Source organism: Dryobates pubescens, chromosome 17 (assembly GCF_014839835.1).
Source record: "Dryobates pubescens isolate bDryPub1 chromosome 17, bDryPub1.pri, whole genome shotgun sequence".
Taxonomy (NCBI): Eukaryota; Metazoa; Chordata; class Aves; order Piciformes; family Picidae; genus Dryobates; species Dryobates pubescens.
The window spans coordinates 19,875,864-19,899,921 of NC_071628.1; the positions used below are offsets into that span (position 1 = coordinate 19,875,864).

Here is a 24,058-nt window from a genome sequence, read left to right on the forward strand (position 1 = left end):
GAATACATTTTGCAGTTGAATTCAAATGGACTTGTATTTTTACCTCAAAGACAATTAACAGACTGCAAAAATTAAGTGATTAACTGCAGTTTAATCAGAGAAGACCTGCCAGGTATCTATATAGAACTAAACCCATTCATTCTATTGTGGTGAAAAGTCTGTGTACTTTTTTCTTTACTGTTCTAAAAAGTGGTGGGACCTATCTGGCTTGGCTTGAAAGTGAAAAGTCATGGGTGCAGGTCCCTTATTAGTGGCTTTTCACTGCAATTCTAGTACTAGAAGCAAAATCCAAGAGTTGACTCTAAATGGACACTAGCAAACCAAACATTGGTGAAACTAAACTCCTACTTGATTTGCTTCCAATAGTAATAATTTGGCTTGATACAGCCAATGCTCAGACATTTAAAATTCAGAAATCAAGTTGTTAGCCAATAAGATATAAATCCAACTTTGGGTTTAATAATTAGAATTTAATCCAAGGGAGACTGGAGCTTTTTTTTTTTTTTTTTTTCTTTTGAGAACCAGAATTTGTGGCACAAAAGAAAATACCTCATTTGGCTTGAGAGAGTGGTTGTATTATGAAATTTTGCAAATATCTTCTAACCACATGCTGGCTGAGCCCAGAGTCATTTAGCTTCTCAGACTGGAAGAAAACAGATGTTTTCAGACCAATGGAACTGTTGATGCCAGGCTTGTTCCTATTGACATGTGCAGTGGCACATCACAAAAGCTAACTAATACCAAGCTTTCCAACTGTGAGCCCAGAAGCAGTATCAACACAGAATCCTGTTGGAGCTATTAGCTAAGCCTGTGGTCCCAGTTAGTATCCTTGTGCTTGGCTGTAAAGTGAGCTCGTCTCAGTAGGAGCCACATCTAGTCTGCTTCATATGTGTAGGTCTGATGCCACTTTTCCTCAAATGGAAGTACTATCTCCAGCAGCTGGAACCATAAGCAGAGCAAGAGATGTTGAGACACCCAGTAAACTCGTGTGAGCTGGCAGCCTTATTCCTAATGCTCATGTGAAACACCAAATGTGGTCCTCTGGTTTTCTTTACTATTAGCAGGACTAAACTTCAAAGGCTAGACAGATCTGTAAAGGGACAATTTAAGTATGTGATTGCTCTCTTTTGCTCATTCTCTGGACTCAAAAGCACTGTAGTGTGGGGCTTTTTTCTTCCACATTCAATAGAGAACAGTTTATTGCAGATAAATGGGGGCAGTTTGTAAAATGGCAACGTAAATGGCAAGCTAAGTCACTCCAGGGTAAGAGATAAATGAGTAATCTTTTTGTTATACATATTACTTATTAAGGAGTCAAGAGCAAACCATTTGCATAGCCTTGATAATTAATCAGTTATTCCAGATTTTTGAGATGCCATAGTGCCACTGTTATTTGCCAGAGTGTTAAAATTTGGCAAGCAGTAGGCCCTCAATCTGATGAAGTACCTTTCATTGCCCCCTGACACCTTCAGAATTAGCTAAATTGTGGATTGCTGCAGTACCTCCTGGACATGTGCCTTCTCTGTGAAACGTTGGTAGTGGATCAGAACAACTGAGTTTAAACAGAAGCGGTATAGCATGAAGTAAGCAGGATTGGTATATTCATGCTGGAGTGTTTGTATGTCACAGAACTATGTTTGTAGACACTATATAGACCATGCCCTCTCTCCCCAGTTTCTAGGTGAAGAGAGAAGGAACATGCATGAGTGGAGTCTTTTCATGACCATCTCAAACAGACCAGCTCATCTTTTTTCTTTCAGACAGAAAGTACCATGTGCTGACATCTTGAAGCTCCTTGGAAAAGGGTGAGCTTGACTGTGCTCTCCTGGGATTTTGTATTGGTCTGGTCCTCTCTAAAGGCTTTCTCCCACTAGTTTTATTTGTCCTGCAGTCCACACATGCAGTACTGAAAAGCTCAAGATTCAACTGATGATCACAATTCATTTGCACAGACATTATATTGATTGTGCACAGGATTATTTTTCTCTTTTTTGGCCTGTTTAAACTTCTCTCTAGCAAGTGTGAGCTATCCTTAGAAATGAGACAGTCTTTAATTATGCGATTTCATGCCCTTTTTCCCCCTCCCTCCCCAAACAGCGTTCTGCTTAATTTCAGCATACAGGATGGCCCCACAAGGGGATATAATTATGGCTGCGTGAGCAAGTTCAAATCTGCCGTTTCCTAATTTCTGAATGCCTAATTTTTTCCAATCTAAATACCTTTCCTGTGGTGAGATTCCCCCCCCCCACTCCCTGCTTAATGTGATGTATCAAAAAAAAATGCCAAACAATTTTGTGCAACCTCAAGTGAAGCAAGGAAGTGCTGAGACCTCTCCTGCCGGAGGTTTTCAGGATTTCCCCATCAGGATTTCTGAAGGAAGCAGTCTTGACATACATGAGCAATAAAACTTTCTAAATGCAGATGTGTGGCACTGATTAAAATTCTCACAAAGAGGTTAAACCAAACCCAGTTGTCAGAGTTGCCTGGTTGTGATCCCAGGAAGCCGAGTTTCAGTTCTTGGAGAAATGCAATTTGTACTAGTAGTGAGTGATCACATCATGTTCATGCTGATTCTCAGGATGATACCAATGGTGTGAATCACAAAAGAAATGTGGCTAGTCTAATTAACAAGCTAAAGGTGGTTACCCTTCAATCACACTTCCCTTTTCTTTTTGAAAGCTTCTGGGGTAATGTCTGGTTAGGTGTTTTTCCTACTCCTATTTCAAATTAGAATAGAATAGAATTAACCAGGTTGGAAAAGACCTTTGAGATCGAGTCAAACCTATCACCCTTTTTCTCAGTTTTTACTGGGCATCTCCATAAGATTGCCTAGTAGGCACTTAAGATCTGGATTTTATAGAGTGAAACAAGAACTTCTTTTTTTTTTTTTCCCCATGAAAGAAACCAGCATTCCATCCCCCAATGTGTACCAGATTCAGAATAAAAAGCTCCATCATGAGACAGAAGGAAAAGAAAAGTACACAGAAGCCCTTTTTATTTTCTGCATCTTTTCTGATCTGTTAAAGCCTTTACAGGTTGGGTGCCTGCTCCAGTGGAATACTGCCAATGGCCAGAGCTCAACACATTATTGATATGAGTGTTTCTGGTGTTACGTATTTCTTCACCATACTGTTAGTTTCTGTTGTTGTGCCCACAGTGCATTGTCCTACCCTCTTGATTTTGCTGATAGAACTATTTTTGGAGTTGCCCTGTAACCAGTATCAGGGAAGCCATCCTCAGATGTTCCAGTTAGTGTCGCTATTTTGTACCAGGAGCTTACAGCTTCATAATACTCTTCAGAATGTGTGCACATGCAACAAACAGCACTGGATCACATGGTCTTGACTTCAGCTCAGCTAAACAGGGTACAAGTTAGCAGAGGCTTTGGTGCAAAAGGCTTAAACCAGTTTCCTACTCCCCACCCCCAACTGGGCCCACTGCTTTGTGGCACATATTTTGTAAGGCTGTCCTTAAACCAATGCTTAAAAAGTCACGTCTTTCTTGCACAAGTGGAGTATGGATGGGGTTTTTTTCCTAGGTTGTTCTTGGGGTTTTGTTTTGATTTTGGGTTGTTGCTTGTTTCTTCTTGTCTTCTAGTTTAGAGCGTAACTACACACACATGCTACTCTTCAATGTATGTTTTCCAAACTCTGCTTTGTGCTGTTTAACTTGGACTTTATCTCCTTATTAGCAAGCTACAGCTAAGGTGTGGTGACCTGCAATAGAAGGTTGATCTAAATGTTAATAAATTAACTTGGGCAGGATGTGTACAGGGCAATGGCATCAGGATGAACCTTTGCTCAACTATAGCGCGTGGTCTCATGTCTCAACCTGCTTTGTTCTGAGCATAACCCATGAACTGTGAAGCAGTTGCTTGCCAGTGACCTCACAGAGGAGGGGGTGAATAAAATCATAATCCAGCACAGTGAACCTTGCAAAAGCTTTGAGAGACATTGGCGTGTGCAATACCTGTACAAAGAATAGGGGAAAACCAAAGGGCTTGGAAGGCAAGTACAGCACTCTTTAAGCACTATGGAGTCCTTAACTCAGTGAATTGAGTGCAGCTTCCTTCACCTGCTGCAAAGGGGTGAAGAGCTGAGAGCTGAACAGTAGTCCCACACATTTTAAGCAGGGTTACTAGTCTACCAGATTCGGAAATACGGTTTCCATCCAATTGCACTGTCCTCTGGTACATACAAGACAATGTCAGTCGTTTTAGCCCAATGGATGTTTTTGTGTTTTATGCCACTTCAAAGCTTGCACTAGAAACTTTTTGGAACAATTCTTTACTTTCTTTTATATCACCTATTTAAACTTATTTTATTTAACTGGGGAAACTATTCCTTATAGAGCCATCTTGCCTTGAAAACACCACAGAACAAATAGAACTGCTGAACTCTCACAAAATGGGAATTGCTCACACTCGCATGGCAACTCAGCATGTACCTTGTGCCGTCTGGTCTCGCTTCCATGAAGTAAAGCAAACCAAACCAAACCACCCTCAGAACTGCTACCTAATTCCCTTGGATGAAACTATGAAGATGAAGCTTTTTAGTCCACTGAACACTGAGTGGGATATGTATGGAAAGGGCTGTATGGAAAAATTTCCACTTGGGTAGTGGATGGAATACCAAAAAGCTTGCTCTCTGCCCATCTCTGTGGGTAGGGAGGAGAAAAACATCATTGCTCTTTGCCTACACTATATTCTGTAGGAAGGCAGGTGAAAGATAAGTGCAGAACAGTAAAATTTCCCTGCTATTCCTTGGTGTCTTGAAACACCACTCCACTGCACAGATACGTCCTGCAGAAGTTGGAAGTGGCTTATGCTGCTATAAAAGCCTTTCTTTTTTTTCTTTTTTTACAACATTTCTGTTTCTTGCATAAAGCCTATAAAGAAACATGAATTGTAAATAATCTCTTTTAGGGTACAGATAGATACAGCGTGTTACATCCGTTTGGAAGGTTTCATTTATGCTGCCCTCTTATTTTATACATCAACTACTTCGGTTTTTAATTCATTAACTCTGCTAATACATTAGTCATCTACACAAGAAATTACTCACTTTTTGCAACTTTGTCTCTCAGGAAGGCTCCACTGAGTCCTTTGGAGACTTGATTTCCTCTATCTCTTTTCAGGTCTTTCTCCGTGTTACTGATCTCACCTTTGTGAGCGCCTTATGTCATGGTAACGATTCGTTCAGCTGAGGCAGTTGGACTCTGCTCCCTGTGGAGTCACCAGAGCTATCAGAAGAGCTCGATGCCCAGTTGTGAGTTTCTCCTTCAGTCCTGATGGTGAGCAAACTTGATCTGTAGAGCTGCCAACTCCAGTAGGAGGGAGCAGGTCTGTCTTGCTGGTGTTGTCACTGGTCAGATCCAGTTGAGTTGTCAAACAGATTTCCGTACAAATGTGGATGTATTTCCAGCTTCACTCAAAAATAGGCTGAATGTATTTTGGAGATGTGAATATTTCATGTTAATCTCCTATGTGAAAGACCTGTAGTGTTGTTGGCTTCACTGTTATGACTTAAGTTCCCTCAAAATCTTGAGATTAAAAATATAAGAATTTTAAGTCTAGGTGTACATTTTTTGTCATTGTTTTGTTTATAAACCTCCTTTGGGAGGGAAGCTATTACTATTAGCTCTGTGCTGTCTCCCAAATAAATGGCTAGTTTTTTAACTATGTTAAGAAATTCTCTTACCTGCCACTGTCTGCTGGTCCTCTGAGGACCTCTGTCTTCATCAGTTTTATTTCCATTTTCTAAATCAGTGTATCCCCATTTGCTTTTTATTCCCCAGGGCTGCAAATTCAGTTATATAATAGGATCCTCAGTCTCTCAAGTATCACAAGATGGGTGTGCAGTACCTCATACCTTTATCATTTTCTCAGACTGCGTGCTTAGAACAATTGACTTGGGTAAAAATTTTCATTAAAAATGGGTTGTTTTGGAAAACTCTTGGAAAATGTTAACCCCAAGGGAAATGTTGGGAAGCTAATACTGCAAAACAAGGCTGATAGTTAAATATTCTTTTTGGGGTACAGATAGGTGTAGCAATTGCTGTAATAAAGCTGTCATAGGAACAGAGTCACCAAATCCCTTCCATGCGTGATTTAAACATGTATGATTTCAGGCAAATGTTTTCTTATTTCAGTGCCTTAGGACTGTAATATATAAAATAATTCAAGGTCTACGAAGGCTGGGGAAGAGACTCTCATTGATACCAAATACATATCGAGTGAAGTCTCTGCTGTATCAGGGAAGGTTTATCTGAGAAGGGTTTGCTTCTTACTCTGACTGAAGTGTTAAAAGGTTATAGATAAATGAAGTATGTGTGTTTCTCTAGAAGATATGTGGTATTCTTTTTTTGAAGTCAATCATGTTTTGTTTCGTCATACAAGCAATTAAACTGCTTTTGGCTGCCTTACCTACATGAGGAAGGTGATCACATTGTAGACCCTTTCTTTTGGCATACCCAGGCACATTATTTGGAAAATCTGAGAATGCACTGACTGTGTTTTATGTGATTATAAGATTACAAGACATGAAATAAAGCATTGGAAATGACTCTACAAAAGATGTAAGTTCAATTTTATTATTTGATATCAAGTGATTGTTAAGGGTCATAACCATTGGTACATTTATATGTCTCCACTGTAAACACTTGACTAAATTCAACCTGTAAGAAGCATTTTTTCATTATCATGGTATGTTTTTATGTTCTTGTCATTAATACTCTAATTTACTAGTGGTTATTTCTGTTTAATTAAAACAAAAATATGTTCTATGCTACTTAAAAACAAGTTATTTACTGTATAATCTTGACTGTTGCCTTACATTCTCTCATGATCTTTTTCTAAAGAGTTTTTGTTTCTTACAGTATTTTCTAGTTTATATTTTCACAGATACCAAAACCTGTCTATTAGGTTTCATTCTCTTAATTCTGGTTACCATGCATTGATCCAGGTACAGCACAAACAGATTTTGCCGCAAGCAAATGTGACACCTTTTCCAAATGTGTTAGTGGGTTTTGTTGATCAGAATAATCACCTTGATCACAGCCCATCTAGAATGTTTGACAATGTGAATTAGCTAATTCTCAGAGGAGACTTACTTAAATAGGAAAGGGAGTCAGGAACACAGTACAAATAAAAAAAATGGAGAACAAAAACCTAATGCTCATCTCTATAAAGTGTGTTAAATTGTAAAAAAAGCCTCAACCACATAAAACCTCAGTTGTCTTCCAGTAGCATTGGTGCTCCTAAAGTCATGAGCTTTCTTTGAAAATCCACTATCCTTCTCTGATCTTGGTTATCTTTCTTCTCAATCTAGTGTTTTAAAACAAAACTTGTGTTCTTACAGAAGCACGTATGTGAGCAGGTGCCCTTGCCTAAGTAAATGCACTGTGACTTTACAGCCTCCTTAAGACAGAGGAATTAACCAAGGGGGAAAAAAGCACTTTGAAAAGGAATCATGTGGGACATAAAATTACTAGACAAACTTACAGTATGATAAGAAACTGTGGTTTAGATAACCTTGTTTTCCTTCTCGCAGACACTTACTGTTGCAAGGCTAGAGGTGTACAAAGCAGCTGAAAGTAGTTACATGCTAGAACTGGTGCTGATTCAGTTGCATCCTTCAACATGACCAATCCTCAGTAAGTACCATGTAGGGATAGTTAATTTATTTTAAATAAAGGGCAACAGCTTGCTACCTGTAAGAGAATGATGATGTAGTATCAAGAGGGTTTTATCAGCATTACTGTAACGAAGAGTTGATATTTTGAGGATTAGTAGGGTTTGATCAGTTTTAAAGAGTGTGAATCAGAATAGAATAGAATTTATCAGGTTGGAAAAGACCTTCAACATCATCGAGTCCACCCTATCATCCAACACTATCTAATCAACTAAACCATGGCATCAAGCGCCTCATCCAGTCTCCTCTTAAACACCTCCAGTGATGGTGACTCCACCGCCTCCCTGGGCAGCCCATTCCAATGGTCAATCACTCTTTCTATGAAGAACTTCCTAACATCCAGCCTAAACCTCCCCTGGCACAGTTTGGGACTGTGTCCTGTTGTTCTGATGCTGGTTACCTGGTGCTGGTCATTTAGTCTAAGAATGGAGAAGGTAAATACTGTTGGGAGAGGGAAGGCTGCAACAGCCCATTTCCTTTTGCCTTTATAATAATGGAAATTGGATCACTGTACGCTCTTTTGTGCAAAACTGATCCCGCTTGGACTTGTAAAGGTGCATGTCCATGGATTGGCACTAAAGGTGAAAATCAAAGAAAATTCATGCTAAAATTAGCTCCTCTCTAGGCTATCTAATCTCTGATTGTTTACAGAGGAATACAGTTTGGTTGGAAGTTAAAGAATCTCATTACTTTATGTTATTAGTTACACAAAGCATAATATGAAATAAGCCTTTAGGTTGTTCAAATAGTATTTCCTTTTACCTCAGCTTTCTGCCATTGTATGACACAGTTGCAGCTTTTCCCTGCCAAATACTTGAGCTATAACAGCCTTTTCCAATTTTTAAAATTACTTTCTTGTGTAGCACTGGCAGAAATTAGCTTGTTTAAATTTGGGACTAGTGTTTTCCATCTGAAAGGGCTAGTCTAATTGTGAGGTTCTGGCCAATAAAATCTTTCACATAGAATTGTAGTTCCTTCACCCACATCCTTAGACATACAAGATATATGAGTTAAGATTTTTTTTCTAAATTATTCATCTTTTTTTCTGAAGGGAAAATAAAAGGCTATTATTGAGGTTGCTTGACTAGCTGGAAGATTCTAATAAGCTGCTTTAAAACAAAATAGCATATGCAACATTTGCAGTCAGAAGGGAAGTTGGGTGCTAAGCACTTTTTTAATCCCTAAGGAAAAAGAGTATCTTCATACCTGCTGTTGAAAACCTCTTGACAAGTAGCCTGAAATTTCTTCAGAAAAATAATAAGCTCCCATGGCTGGAAGCCTAGAGAAGTTTGTACTTGCACTTACTCTGATTCAAATGGAGTAAGCATCTTTCACTGGGTACTGCAAAGGATCATTCCCTGCTGGGGAGTGCTGTGCAAGCTCTCTCCACAATGAAGTCATCCTTCATGTGCACTACATAATAGCTGACTAACAGAGACCAAGTTTCTAGGTAAGTAGTATCCTGTTGTAAGTGTGGAAGACATATAAATAGACTCTGGTTTTGCATAGTCTCTGGTTTTACCAGTGTGGAGTTCCCACTACTATTAGTAGGGTGGTAAAAGAATACATGTTCAGTTGTAGAGCTGTACATAAGGGCAGTTAAGGTAACCTTTAGAGAGTACATAATTCTTCTGAGTTGTGATTCTCCTTTCAGAATCACTTCAAAATAATTTGTAGCAGAATGATCCTTTCTACTTGAATGAAACAGTCACTAGCCATCAAAACTATTTGAGTATTGATGCAGAGCAGAAGAGGGGTCAAACTGCATCCATTAATTAGCAGTTGATAAGCATGTAATGGTTAATAAGCTTAGCTGTTCATCGCTCGCTGACTGACGAAGCAGTGAGGTTTTAGTGGGCATAGTTACATGCATTCTTTATTTTGCACAAATATATTGCTTCTGGGTTCATACATTGTTTCCATACTTGTTTGTTTGTTTATACCATCCATTTATATTTAATGTTTTTGAAGCAGATTCAGCAGAGTGAAATGCTGTTCTTCTTTACCTGCAAGGTTTCTGTTGATTGCAGTGGGATCTGCAAGAGACAGGTTGGAGAGATTTGGTCTGTCCCCACAATAAGAACACCTCCCTCAATGACCTTGCAAAAGCCATTCAAGTTGCTGTTTTTTTTAGGAATCTGTGAAATTCTTGTCTCTAACTTATTTTTACTTGCTTGCTTATTTATTTGTATTTGTTTATATGTTTATTATGAGCATGCAGAGAGAGGGAGGGAGTTTTATTTTGCTTATTACATTTTCAGGCCTACAATAGAAGGCGGTGTTTCAGAAGTTGAGATAATTTCACAACAAGTGGATGAAGAGACAAAAAGCATTGCTCCTGTACAGCTTGTTAATTTTGCTTATCGAGATCTGCCTTTAGCTGCACTTGATCTGTCTGTGGCTGGGTCCCAGCTTTTGTCAAATTTGGATGAAGAATACCAAAGAGAAGGGTAAGTATGACGGACAGAATTTTGTTCTGTAGTTGTAGGTTATAGGAATTTCATGGCCTGGAAAAACAGAAAAATGAGCTAGAGAAGTGCAGCCAGTTGTCCTCAAGCTCTTTTTACATCCATTGTCACAGAGTGTAAGTGACCTTTTCTAATATAACTAATCTGTGCTGGTTTAGGACTCTTTATATTAAGTGATTCATAGCTGCTATTTAACCAGTCTTGGAAGCCTTCTGTCAGGGAAAACTAGAGCAAGCATCTAGCCTGTCAGACAAACTCTTTGTGAAAGGTGCTTCAGGAGGGTTTCAGGGTGACAAGAGTTAGCTGCTGTGATTCTTGTACTTGATTGCACATCTTCTAAGAGGTAATGCCTTGGTACTGCTGATTCCTGGACAGATCATGTACTTTTCAAACACTACTTGAATTGTGTGGTTTGCTTATATGACAATGTACCCATTGATAATGTACCCATTACTCCTGTTTGTAGAACAACTGTTCCAGTTTAATGGAATAAGAGACCATAATCAGTTCGTAACATTTACCCAAACATAACCCAGTGTCAGATTATGTAGCATTGTTGTCCTATAAGATTATAAGTCATCCTTATGCCTGCTTCATGCTTGAAGTGACTGTAGGTGGACTGCTGTACTAAATTTTTAATGAAAGATTTGGGTCAACTGGAGAGAATCCAGAGGAAGGCAGTGAGAATATGTGATGAAGAGACTTGGAGGAGAGATTGTAAGGGACTTCAGTGAGGAAGAGGACACTGTTATTGATCCCCATGATGTTTAGGACGAGAAATAAAAAGCTTGGACTGTGGCAAAGAAGAGAATAATGAAGGTAGTGAAGGACGGGTGGACTACTGGTATGCATGGGGAGAAGGGCAATAGAGTTGCAATCACTGTATGTCTTTAAGAATACACATTTTTTAGGAGTGATAACACTATAGTTTAACATCGCTTGGGACAGATTAGATGAGCATTTGTGCCTTGACCCTCTGGTTCAGTGATTACTGTTCTGCTGTATGTCACACTGAACATATATATAACTCCGCTGTCAGTAAGATACCTCTAAAACCACTTCACAGTAAGTAATGTAGAGCTGTCATTAAGACATTAAAAAGCTTTCTATAAGCCTCCATTTATTAATAGTTCAATGTGTTTTTAACCTGTGCTCTGAAATCAGCAGAGACACCCGCTTGATCTCTGCTCAGCAGGTATTCTGTATGGTAGTCAGGAAGCAGTATGTGGGAAAGGCTCTTGCGTTTAATTTCTTTCCAAATTGGACTTCATGAGACATCTCCAAAAAGTTTTTACTCCAAACAAGGGGAAATACATTTCAAGTAGGTTATACAAGTATGGTACAACCGTAACATAAAATGCGTGCATAGCAAAAGAGGCACTTGAAAATTAATTTGAGTATGCAGGTGTAACCCTCAGGCTATTTTGGTGCTCAGTAAATACCAGATTGGTTCAAATATGCATTTTTATAGATTTTTATGATCTGAAGCTCAATTCTTCACTGTGCCAAAGTGCACAGATCTCTCATTGTAACCATTTGAGCAGCTTTGCAGTATTAAGCGTGCAAATAAGCTTGTCATTCTTTTCCTCAGCAGAGAACTCTTCCTTCACACAGACTTCTTTTGTGGGTTTATCAGTTTGAATGGAAATATGCAGGTGCCATCCAGACCTCCCAGCTGTAGAGAGGATTCTCTGAAGAAAATTCAACTTTAGTTTGTATGTCTCAATGCATTTTTGGCTGTGTATGTTCAACTGAGCCCCAGGGTTGCATCTACCTTGTGGGAATTGTGGCTTCTTCCTTTCGGAAGCACTGATTGCAACTGATGTCCTGTGAAATTTAGAAGCAGAGCTGAGCTGCAGAAGCCCATCAGTAAAAGGAAAATCTTGTCCCCATACCACCTCATGGCTTGGTTGGGAGTATGTCTGGGTTTATGAAAGTGGTGTCGTTTCTTTCTCATTGTGTTGTTAGATGTGACTGCATTCCACCTGAGTAAGGAGGAGTGGGTCAGGTCTGTTTGGTACAGGAACTGTCAGCTGCTTCTCCCTCCTGTATGAAGAGAGTACTGTGGGAAAGGCAGCACAGGAGGTGGCAGAAAGTGTGAAGTCCCTGTACTTCCTGACAGCATCCATATTAGTAACTGCAAAGGTTGGTAACCCTGCTGCTGCTGTACAGCTTGCAGGTGGAGATACCAGAAGATGCTGCTAATGCCAGAGTGCCAAAAGGTGATGTAGGACTCATCTTCCCATCCCTAGCAGTCTGCCTTTGTTGCAGACTCCCAAGTGTTACCTTCTGTATACCTTTCCCTGAGAATTTCAGGGAAGGTACCAGTATGGCATACGACCTGTACATATTCCTTATTGGCTTTCTTGATCTAGATCTGTAGCTGGTCTAGGCAAGTTGTGGTCATTATAACTGCAGGTCTTTGCAGCAGTAGTGTGTGACACATCCCTGTGCTTGGAAAAGGCTGAGTTGTTGTTACAAGCTGCATCTGTCCGTGACCTTGTGGTTTTCAACATAGTTTTCCACAATCCTTAGTTCCAGGTTGTCACACTCCATCTCCACACACAGAACAACAAGAGACACGTCAGACTAGAGGTGAATGAGTGGGTAATAAAGAAGTGTTCTAATTTAATGATTTGGCTGTGCACAACCCAAGGCATACCACTAACTTCCCTCCTTGAAGTCCGGAAGGTGTTCAGGGTCCAAACTGACCTGGTTACTGACTAGAGGTGCTTTGTTCCATTTGAGAGAATTCTTCCCTCACTAAACTCCATATTAATAGGCAACCAGGAATTGGTGGGTCATAGCTCAGCCCTCTTTGTGTGCCTGGATACTCTCAGATGGCATCAAACTAGCTATCCCTCCCACAAGAAATGAAAGAACAAAAGAAGAGGAAAAGCAAAAAGAAAGGAAAATGTATGGTCTGTCTTTTGTTAGTCTATGTAAATCGATGTTCCTCTGTCTTTAAAGAAAAAAAATTCTTACTTTGTGCAGTCTGATGAGTCTTTGCTCTTATCATATTAAGTGCTCAGGGCAGTCAGTTCCCATTTATCAGTGTTTTTGAAGGAGTTCTTTGAACACTGGACTGTTTTTGTCAGAAATGTAGTTTACAAAACTGATCCCTGTGCTAAGCAACAAAGGACAGACTGTGGATGAGGCCGTGTGTTAAGCTTGTCCCTGAAGTACACCTGTAAGTGGTGAAAGGGTAATCAGGCAAGGAAAAACTTTTCCACTCTCCTGCAAATTCAAAACACAAAATGTGTTGTCCTCTAATGTGTATTAAGCAAAAATTCTTTTTCCTCTGTAGACTTCTCAAATAGGGAAAGTACAAAGATTTATGTGATGGAAGTTGTTTAAGTCGCATGGAATCAGCACTGCAAATATTCGCACTAATATCATGTAGCTGGGCTGGCATTGCCACCTTTGCACTGGAGAAGAGTGAGATGCCTGTGGTCTCTTCTCGTGAGGTAGGAGGGTTCTTGCTTCTGGCTGACTTTCTAGGTGCAGTGAGGCTGAGATGCTGGGTGTTAATAGAGCTATGGGTCTTACTCTTCAGGTAAAGGAATTGTTCTCATAAATACCAGCAATATGTAACCAAAACACTTTTTTGGTTTATGTGATTATAAGCATTCTTTTTATAAAAATAGGTCTCTTCATGGCAGCACTGTGACCACAGCAGCACTGTGACGAAATAGTAGCTTGGTTCTCAAAACCAAAGTGAGCGTGATGTTCATTACTTCGTCCTGCTGATTTGCCCTGCAGTTAACTTGTTAGAATTGTCCTTAGCAAATGCTGTTCTGCACTGTACTCCATGCTTAGACACTGTAGTAATGATTGAGGCATAGGCTGGACAAGTGTATGAGAAAAAGTAATTTAAAAAAACAAAAAAAAAGGTGCCTTGGATGCCGGGAAGAACACATGGTCTACACTTCTGATGTATCTGCAAGAGATTAGGTGATATTCACACACAAAAAGCAGCCAGTGGAGTTGCTGGTTTTCTTGGTGTCTGTGACTTTATTGGAGAGGCTGTGTCTGGGTGGAACTTGGATTGCATGAAAATATGTAAACGTTTCTTAAAGGAGACTAATCACCCAGAAAGCTAAGGAGAATTTAAATGTAGGCGTTACCTTTAAGTGTCACTCTTTGTTTGTTTGTTTTTTCCAATCAAGTATTCTGTTTTCCAAAAATTACTTTTTCCCTTCTGTTTTTGGATCAATGACCAAAAAAACCTATGAAGAATAATTGAGAAAAAACCAAAACAAAACTATATGTGCTAAGACAAATAGAGATAGGGAAAAGCTCTCCTTCCTGTGTTTTCCTTAAGTTCCAATTAGGAGATACCGTTCACAATTCTAAAAGAATTTACTGACACTTGCACAACAGGGCTGCATTTTTTTGTGTTGTGAATGTGCATTTAGGCAGTGAGCCTGTCCCTTGATAAATTGCAGCTCTGGAATTTCTGCATGTTAAGCAAATTTGGAATATGACAATTGTTTCAAATACTGTTCTACATCAACAGCTGTCAGGGCTGGGAGTTCCTACAGCTAATGTGATTCACTTGACATCAGCTGTAAATAATCATGCCATTGTAATTTAATCAGTTATGATCATCTGTTCATAGCCTTTGATTTGTCTGGTCCCATATAGAAAGTGCACTAAACAGTAGAAGTATCTGAAAAACTGAAGACTATAGGAAGGGATTGAAAAGGAATGGAAGGCAAAACTGAACATATTTGCAGAGGTTCAGATATCGACATAGGAAAGTTGTGAGCTTTTCATTTTGAATTGGTTGAGAGCTTTCGCTGATGAATGTGTTCACCAATCCTGTCTTCTCTAATTCCACCAAGCAGATGCTATTCTTTCTGGTTTTCATATTAATATTTTGATTTTGATCTCTTTGAGGTATTTTGCTTGGACTCTCACATTTTTCCTGTTTCCTGCTTTTCTTGTCTTTATCTAGCAGCATAATTAGAACCAGTCTTTTTAGTGAAAAGTTCTGTGTACCTCATGCAGGTCCTAGAGCTCATGATGTTGATACATGAGGTCTGAGCTCGAAATGAAGTGCAAAGGTTTTGGAGGGCAGAACGATTTCATGTAGTGAGCAAGCTCTTTATATTTACCAGAGACTTTTTAATTTATTTTCCACTGCCAGCCACAGTTTGAATCCGGGAGGATGGTACAAAACAGCAAAATAGAGTGAATGAGACTGTAGTGCGGATTTGTTCTTTGTGCAGTACTATATCACTGCTACTCTCTGTGCTCTGGTCCAAGACTAAGACCTGCACTGCAGCAGAAAATGAGCATTCAGCACAACAGAACCTGTGAGGTGACCAACTCTTCACTAGAAAACACATGAAATTTGTGGCTATTTTACAGAGATGTTCAACAATTCAGATAAATCTTATTTTCTATACAGATCCTTTCATGTATTTATCTTCATAACTGGTGTTTTCCAGAACAGTTCATTACTGTGTTTATCCTAGTACCTAAATCCTTTGAGTGTGTTTAAAAAAAATAAAACAAAAAATCACACACACACCAAAACCCACGTAATTTTCTAGCTTGGTGATTTTTCAGACTCTTTTGATTTGTAGATTTTTCTGTATTTTTCCTACAGAGCTTGCTTTTCCCAAGTACTTTTTGTGCCTAGGAATGTAGTAGTTGTATCCCACACACCACTGTTAGCAAAATTCTTTATTGGAGACTGGAAACAACATGGGTCTTAATTTATCTGGCCTAACAATCTAAGCTGGAGAAGATAGAGCTTGGTGCAGAAATTACAGATAAGCAATAGGACAAAGCAGAAATATGGAAAAGAGGAATATTGGTGTGGAAGGAGGGTCCAGTGAAGATCAGCTAAATGCTGAGCAGTGGCCTGAAAGCAAATCAGGTGTTAAAGTTCATCAGGAAAAGCAGTAGAGATTAAAGAGTCTGCTGTTGTGCCTCTGTGTAGCCAAGATTTGCCCAAATCTTGAACATGAGTGTCAAAAAGGATATGGGAGATACAATGGAACTGGGAAAGATTCAAAGGAAAACAGTGATCAAAGATGTGATGTGTCTTCCTTTGGAGTCCTGTCTGTGCTACGACTCTTCAATCTCAGAAAGAAAAAGCTAATGTGAGATTACAGAACGAGTGGTTAAAGCAAGGTTTGATGCCTTCCCACATCTCCTAGTCCAGGTGCTAGGGTACATTAATAGTTTAAGGCGTAGTTTGAAAGATGTAAAAAGAAGTTGCTTTTTGCACAGAGGGCAGAATGTGTGTTACTGCTTAATAACTTACCTAACCTTAAGGGGAGCTTGGGCAAGTTTGTGTAAGAGAAATTCATTGTAGGTTACTAAATAGAATCTAAGAAACCACATTTGTCTCAGGAAGCCATGTTGAAAATAGTTGGATGTGGTGAGAGTTTTAAGGGAAAGCATTGTTTGCTGTGTCCTTACACATCTGTGCAGCCTGCCCTGAGTGGCAGGGGGCTTGGACTTGGTGATCTCTGGAAGTCCCTTCCAACCTCTAATGTTTTGTGATCTGCACATGCCAGCTATTTGAGGCAGTACACCAAGACTTTGTTCTAACCTTGTATGGCTGCTGTTGTTATGTTTCTTAAAGGTTGGTTTTGAGCATGATGTTAATATTTGGCTAAAGACCTTTGCATAAAACAGGAACAGCTAATAAGCAATTTTCTAATGAGAGGAGTAACACACCAAGTAATTATGTGATGTCAATGAACAGACAATGTTACACGTTTATGAAGCAGGCACAGATGATCCTAGAAAACATGAAGGGCTACAGATAAGAGCTGAGAAGCATTCATGTAATTAAACCCATTCCAAAATGCTGTGTCCCACTCTAGTTGTCAGTATTCACATGCAGAAGAGACTACTAGGACTGAATAGACACTGAGTGTCTGTTTTACAAAAAAGCATGGACTTCAATTAAATTCCATAAGTAGATGCCATTGCCGTGTATAAATGCATCATGGACAAAATGCCAACAAGGGGAAAAAGCTAATCAAACTAAAGATCAATACTGGCACAAGAGTAAATAGGTATGAACTGCCTAGGTGTGAGCTTGGGCAGTAAGCTTGAAGGTTCTTTATTGCTGTTGGAGTAGCAGAGTTTTGGTAGCAGTCCTCCAGGAAATACTGTGAAATTTGAAATAGTAAAACTTTTAGGGGGAAAAAGGGATGAGGTTGCTTGTTGAGGAATGGCTTGAACTGCAGGGACATGGTTCTATGGAACAGCTGCTTGAACAAAAAGTGTAGGCCGGACTCCATCTTGTTGTTTACTGCTCACAGTAAGCTAGTGTGCTGATGCAGCAAGGCCACCATAGCCTTGTGGCTGTGCTTGCAGCTGCTTGCAAGATAACAGTATGTGAAACAAAGTATATGTTAGACAAAGGACTACTGAGAAAGAACTTGTGAAGTTGCACGTAGGCCTAACCGCAAGGAGGTTGAACATTATAATGTAACCCTGGACTAATAGCCAATAGAATAATGACATTTGTGCATATTTAGCTGAGATGCTTTATAAGCCGTGCTTTTGAACAATAAAGTTGAAGCTTGCTTATCAATCATATTGATTGCTGCGAGTCTTTCCCTCACCCCCCTCGCCGATGGACTTCTTTTCCCGACAGTTGCTCTCAGTGATTAAACTTCTGTAGTTAAACTTGTGAGAGGACTCCAGACAAGGCACACAGAGCTCTCTCTGTTCCGTTTTGTTGCTCAAGGCCTGCAGCTGCTACCGGTAGCCTGCTGTGAGGTTCTGCTGTCTGTTTTGTCTCAGCCAGATCTTGTGTTGTTACTTAGCCTTTCTCTGTTCCTGTCACTTCCTGACCACGGCCTTTCTACTCCTTCACGTAGGGATTTGGATCTCATCCATCCTTCTGTTTTCTGATCATAGCCAGCCTGTGAGATACAAACACTTGCTGTTTAGCCAGAAGGAAAAGGACAGGGTAAGGTATAATGCAGATTTTGGGGTATTTGTTTGCAAGACCAGAAAAATAAAAACAGTGACAGCTGTTAACAGCTTGAACAAATTGTTTGTAGTGGTTCTTTACCAAACAAATATGGTAAACCTTTTCCAGTTTTGCCTTATGTTCATTTTTCCAAGTTGTTTATTAATAAAACTAGCAGTCATGATGACAGATTGGTTTTCCACAAAACCATGTGGGAAAGTATCTTTAAAAAGAATTACCCCAGTAAAATTCCACTAAATACATTTTTATGTCTCATAACAGAACTGTACAGCCCTATATCACCATCAAACGGGAAATTCTTATGCTAGTACCTTTATTTCCTTCAACCAGACATTGTAAGAAAGGCAAATAACATTGCTGTTCTAGAGACAAAGTAACTGAGTTACTTAATGAACCTTTGTGAAGTAACACAGTGAATTGTCCTAAGTTGTACTTAGTTCCACACAATGCATGGTGGCATCCACAGACAACACACAAGACACCAGCAGTTATTGAACTTACTCTCTGAAGAAAATACAGCATCTTTTGTTTTTTTTTTAATTATTTGGTCTTAAACTTCTGTTTGTTTGTTTTGTTTTTGTTTAACTCTGGGGTGAAAGAGGTGTATAAGTTCTCTTTTGTTGGAAGATTCTGTGTAGCTGGGTTTCTAATCTGAGCTTTGAATTTAGTGTAGCTTTGCAATATTGCAGGGAAAATGGGCAGGATTTGGAAGGTAAGTTTGAACCTACGCTAGTTCTGGTAGGGATTTGTTTTGCCCAGGTACCAGATTTCTCATCTGTTGAATGAATGAGCTCTTACGCATGAGAGAGAGATACTTAGCAGAGAGAGATACTACTCTGCTAAGAAGATTGCAAGGTTATTTATTAGGGGTCGTTTCATTGGCTTGTCAACAGGTTTATCTAGAACACATTTATAGCTGGATTAGTAGTTCCTTTTATGTCCATCCTTTGCAAGAATGAAGAAGTTAGGGGGGGAAAAAAAGAAAAGGAAAGGAAAAAAACACCAAACCAACCCAACCAGACTATCAAAACTCAACAACCCAAGGCAAGATCAAGAATGACTACATAGAAGTATAGAAGTAGGAGGGAATGAGCTAGCTAAGCAGCCACCTAGGAAAGAAACCATTCAGTGCTGCTTTTAGAGCACAGGGTGATTGTTAATTTCAGTGGATTCAGAGGACTTGGAGGAGGTCTGAGAAGAGATGTGCTAGGCAGTGATGTGAACATGATGATCACTATCCATTCACAGGACAAATGATAAACAAATCCACCTTGGTATAATAAGATTGGAAACTGGAGGTGGTTTTTCAGTGCTTAAATGTCAAGCACTTGCGTGTCTTTGAAATCTATTTATGTATTTTATGAGGGATGTATAGGTTTAAACATGCATTTGATCTAAATTTGACATCTTAGGTTGATTGCTTTTCCAGTCATAAACAGGTAGTTTTGTTCAGAAGCTTTTTGGGATCAGTGGAATATTAGTACTGCACAGACAGAATAACACTACATTTTCTTTAGCGTTCTGTAAGTAATAATTGACTTCAATAATGATTATCCTGGCTGTATGTGATGTGTGCTGAGTGTCATAGTTGATTTATTCGTACTGGTACTTATAGCTGTGTAGTTTTTACAGGAATGTACTTAGGCCCTCTACTGATCATTTTGAGAATAGGAAAGAGAAAAATCTGTCCTGCAATATAAAAATGCTGACAAGATAGGCCTTTTGGAAAAAAGGTAAATGTAGGAAGAGACTAAAAATAAAACCTCTGCTATTTAAATAGGGCTAATCCCTAATGTTCTTTTTAGAAAGATCTAATAAAAACCCCAAACCCCAAATCAACATATTCATTAAAGACAAATTACCTTGTTTTGAAATGGTATAAATAAAATTAATTAAAATATCAAGTTTGCAAAAGTGCCCTATCCCAATGGTTTGAGTTTTCTTCTTCTATCTTAAAAATACATCTTTAAAATCCTAGCGCATTCTGTATTCAGACCAGGGCAAGCTCCTGATAGTAGCACTTGTCAAATCTTCTCTGAAGTTTTAAGAGTCGTTTGAGGAGGTCAGGTAATCAGACAGCCTGAATACAAGTATTTAGTTGATATGCTTAATTCTGAGAAGCTGCTTGAAAGTATGTGAGCAGTGCTTAGCATCACTTTCTCCATCATTTTTGAGGGTGGATATGTCAGGGAATACTTTATGGTGTTTTTCCAAGTGTTTGATTATAACATGAGTTACTGACTTTAGAGCTGCTTATGTTGAATTGATCAGTATCATCACATCTCCTTGTATACCATTGATTTCTTTGTATTGATATTTCAGTTCAGACAGTGCTGTTATTGCACCACAATTCTGTGTGCCTGAAGCTTTTTATGCCCTAGTCAATCAATCATGGCAGCTTTTTATTAGCTAATGAGTATTTACAGTGCTTTGAAAATATACAGTGTCAGGCAAGCATCAGAACTTCCAGAAGTGTGCCAGTACAAGAGCATTACAAAACACTATGATGAGAAATGATACAGTACTGTATCAAAGTAAAACTGAGGGTGGGTTTTAGGAGGGGAAAAAAAGTACCAGGGTGGGCTTTATGGTTCTGAAGTGTATTCTACTGTTACTTATTTCTATTACAGATGCTTTCAAAAGAAAATTAATTAATTTATTTTTAAAGCGACTCACTTGAAAATGTGTATCTGCATTAGTGCAAAACTAGTGCAACAGTTACTGATTCATTCACTTCCTTCCACAGTTCTGGTCCTCTTAGTTTCTTCTGCTTCCTTCATCTTGTTTTTCCTCCAAAACAAGGTGGCCTTGTCTAAAGTAGGTTATGCAGCATATGCTATCCTCAAAACTATGCTACTCTGGGAAAGTCCTTTTTGGCCTGATCCATAAGCAGATTGCTATGAGTTAGGCAAGCTAGACAGCCTGAGTGAGTGGTTTGAAACTTCTCCAGGCTGTGTGTATTTGCTAGGATGGGTGTAGCTGTGGAGTCAATGAGCAATAGCTCCTTGGTGTTTTCCACACCCCTATTACTCTTTTCCATGATGTCCTAGACTGATTGTTGCAAACCAAATTTGTCAGCTCTTGTCTGATTTGTCTTCTACTATAACAGGGATAAAGGTGTATGACCCTAAAATTGAGTAGCAGAGAAATTCTTGAAAAGCATCATCATCAGTTTGTAACCCAGTAGCAGAGTCCTGTGTGCCTTAGTACTCACAGACCAGTGAATGCAGCATGTATGTCAAAATGAAACGTGAAAAATAGCAAGATAGGAAGAAAGCAGAAGAGTATGATGATTAGGGTTGTATTACTCAGTGTCTTGGAAGGCACTTGAATACTGATAGGCTCCAGAGGCTCAGAGAGACATGCAGGATCCCCAGGGTGAATGTTTTTATGAAATACTTCTGGTAAAGAAGCCAATAAAAGGGAGTTTTGCAAAGTTGTTGTGCATTATTGCTGAGTGTTTCCATAAGAGCAGAGGGTGTAATTTTGAGTTTGCTTCTCTTCAGCTTTCTTCCTTTTTCACTACTACTTCTTTTCTTTTCTTGTTTTTCCTCTTAATTTTATTTCCTTAGATCTAACTGGCTAAAACCGTGCTGTGGGAGACGAGCAGCTGTGTGGCAGGTATTTTTACTCAGTGCAAGTCTCAACAGTTTCCTGGTAGCCTGTGTAGTATTGGTGGTGATTCTTCTGACTCTGGAACTCCTAATAGATATAAAGCTTCTCCAGTGTGAGTAGGAGGATTTTAATTTTTTAATTTTTATTTTTTTAAATTTTGATTAAATAAAAGCTTAACTTGCTGGGAGGTTTTTGAAGGGGGGAGGATGGTGGGGATTTTTTTCCCCTATCATTTAAATGATTGCTAGGCTAGGTTAAGAAATTTGGTTTTGTGGAACTCTGGTATAGTGAAGTCAGTCTCTTCCTTACTTAGCTGACAAAATCCAGTACAGGACAGCTTTATAACGGATGCAAGCAGAGTGTGCATACAGAAATGTGCACATACTGGTGTCATGAGTACTTGAAAAGGTCTGTCTTTTACAGACACTGTATACACAGAAGAAAGATCATTTATGCCTGATTAATGTCTGATACTTTTCACATGGATAGACAGAAACGATGAACTTGCTTGTGACAGATTTGGTAGTCTCTGTGATTAATTAACTTTTACTGAGGTGAGTAGGAATTGAAATTGTAGTTTCCTATCTTTAATGCACAGAAATGATAAAGACTTCCATTCTATTTTGCTAATACAGTGAAAGTCAAATAATAGTTTAAAGGGAGTTTTGCTTTGTCTGAATTCACTCTACACAGGTTCCACAGTGGAAATTTTGATCTTGTGTTTTTTTCCCAGTTAATCTCCACCCCACCCCCTCCCCTTCTGGTTTTCCTGTATTCTCCCTCCTTTTTTTCCTTTTCCTTTTCTCTTTCCCCCTTTTATGATACAAAGCTGATAGGAACACAAATACCAGTTACATCATTTTTCCTTATGCTAAATGCTGAAGAGCAGCCTCTAGCATTTCCATACAGTCTCAGATACGTTGAAGTGGCAGTGATGGGGTTCAGGCAGTCCCATAAATGCAGGAGTAATATAGCATGAAAGAGTCATCTGGTATTTTCTATGACAACTTCAAATTGAGCCAGTGAACTTACTCTGAAGTCCTTTTATTTTTGATGGTTGATATTGGTGGAGTTAGATTTCACTGTCTATGTAGGTGTTGCAATATATTGATAACTTTAGAGGACTTTATTAGTAATTGCAGACATTTTTATAAACCTTGTAAGAGGAACAAATGGCTAAGATGTCTTTATACACCGTTGCCCGTTTGAATTTCTCTGTGTCTATGCTGCACACACTGTTCTGAGCCTCATCCAACCTGGCTTTGAACACCTTCAGGGAGGGGCCATCCATGATCTTCCTGGGCAGTCTGTTCTAATGTCTCACCACCCTTGCTGGAAAGAATTTCTTCCACGTATCCAGTCTAAATCTCCCCTCCTCCCAGCTTCAATCCATTCCCTCTCATCCTATCACTTCAAGCCCTAGTAAAAAGTCCCTTTCTGGCTTTCTTGTAGGCTCCTTCAGGCATTGGAAAGCTGCTCTTAAATTCTCCCCAGAGTCTTCTCTTCTGCAGGTAGAACAGCTCCAACTCTCAGCCTGTCCCCACAGTGAAGGTGCCCCAGCCCTCTGATCATCTTTATGGCCCTCCCTGGACCTGCTCCAACAGTTCCATGTCCTTCTTGTGTAGAGGGCCCCAGAACTGGACACAGTACTCCAGGTGGGGGTCTCACAAAAGTAGAGCAGAAGGGCAGAATCACCTCCCTCATCCTGCTGGTCACAATTCTTTTGATTTGGCAGCCAAGGATGTGGTTGCCTTCTGGGCTGCCAGTGCACGTTGTTGGGTCATGCTGAGTTTTTTAACAACTGACACCCCCAAGTCCTACGCCTCTCCTTGCCCAGCCTATATTTGCACTTGAGATTGCCCCACCCCAGGTGTAGAACTCAGGAAAGCCAATTATGGATGTAAATCCTTAAAAATATATAGAGAAAGAAGCTTTTAGCAGTTTACTGAGATGCCACATCTTTCTGTTCAAGTAGAGAATTGTCACTTCCTGTAGAGCCAAGGAGTTTAAAAATACTTCCTGTTAATTTCTCTCTGGAAGCTTCTGCTTTCTTACTATTTATTTTCTGAAGAATCTTCTAACGTCTTTATTTTAAGGATCCTTGCTCCTGTAATGCATGTGATATTCTTTCCAAAGCCCTGCATTTAATAACTTGTGCATGACCTGTAGGCGTTAGTTTGAGCCAGGTGATTTGAGTGGTCACAGAGTGTCCCTACCTGTATGTTATTTTCTCAAGACCCAAGAAGGACCCATGCCATTCTTTTGCTACTTTGCACGTTAACTGATGATCCCTACAGGCTGCTTGCCTTTGT

General features: G+C 39.5%; 1 protein-coding gene across 4 annotated transcripts in view; it reads left to right on the top strand.

Annotated features, from left to right (window-relative positions):
- Positions 1–24,058, top strand: part of TMEM266 (transmembrane protein 266) — an 88,832-nt gene that overhangs the window by 18,204 nt on the left and 46,570 nt on the right. For 3 of the 4 annotated variants that reach the window (XM_054168912.1, XM_054168915.1, XM_054168913.1), the window contains exons 2-6: positions 5,137–5,292; positions 6,398–6,576; positions 7,551–7,653; positions 9,953–10,141; positions 21,704–21,858. In XM_054168912.1, the coding sequence (XP_054024887.1) occupies positions 7,640–7,653; positions 9,953–10,141; positions 21,704–21,858 (358 nt within the window). In that variant the 5' untranslated portion in view covers positions 5,137–5,292; positions 6,398–6,576; positions 7,551–7,639. The remainder of the gene's footprint in view (positions 1–5,136; positions 5,293–6,397; positions 6,577–7,550; positions 7,654–9,952; positions 10,142–21,703; positions 21,859–24,058) is intronic. The other variant, XM_054168914.1, reaches the window with a different exon arrangement.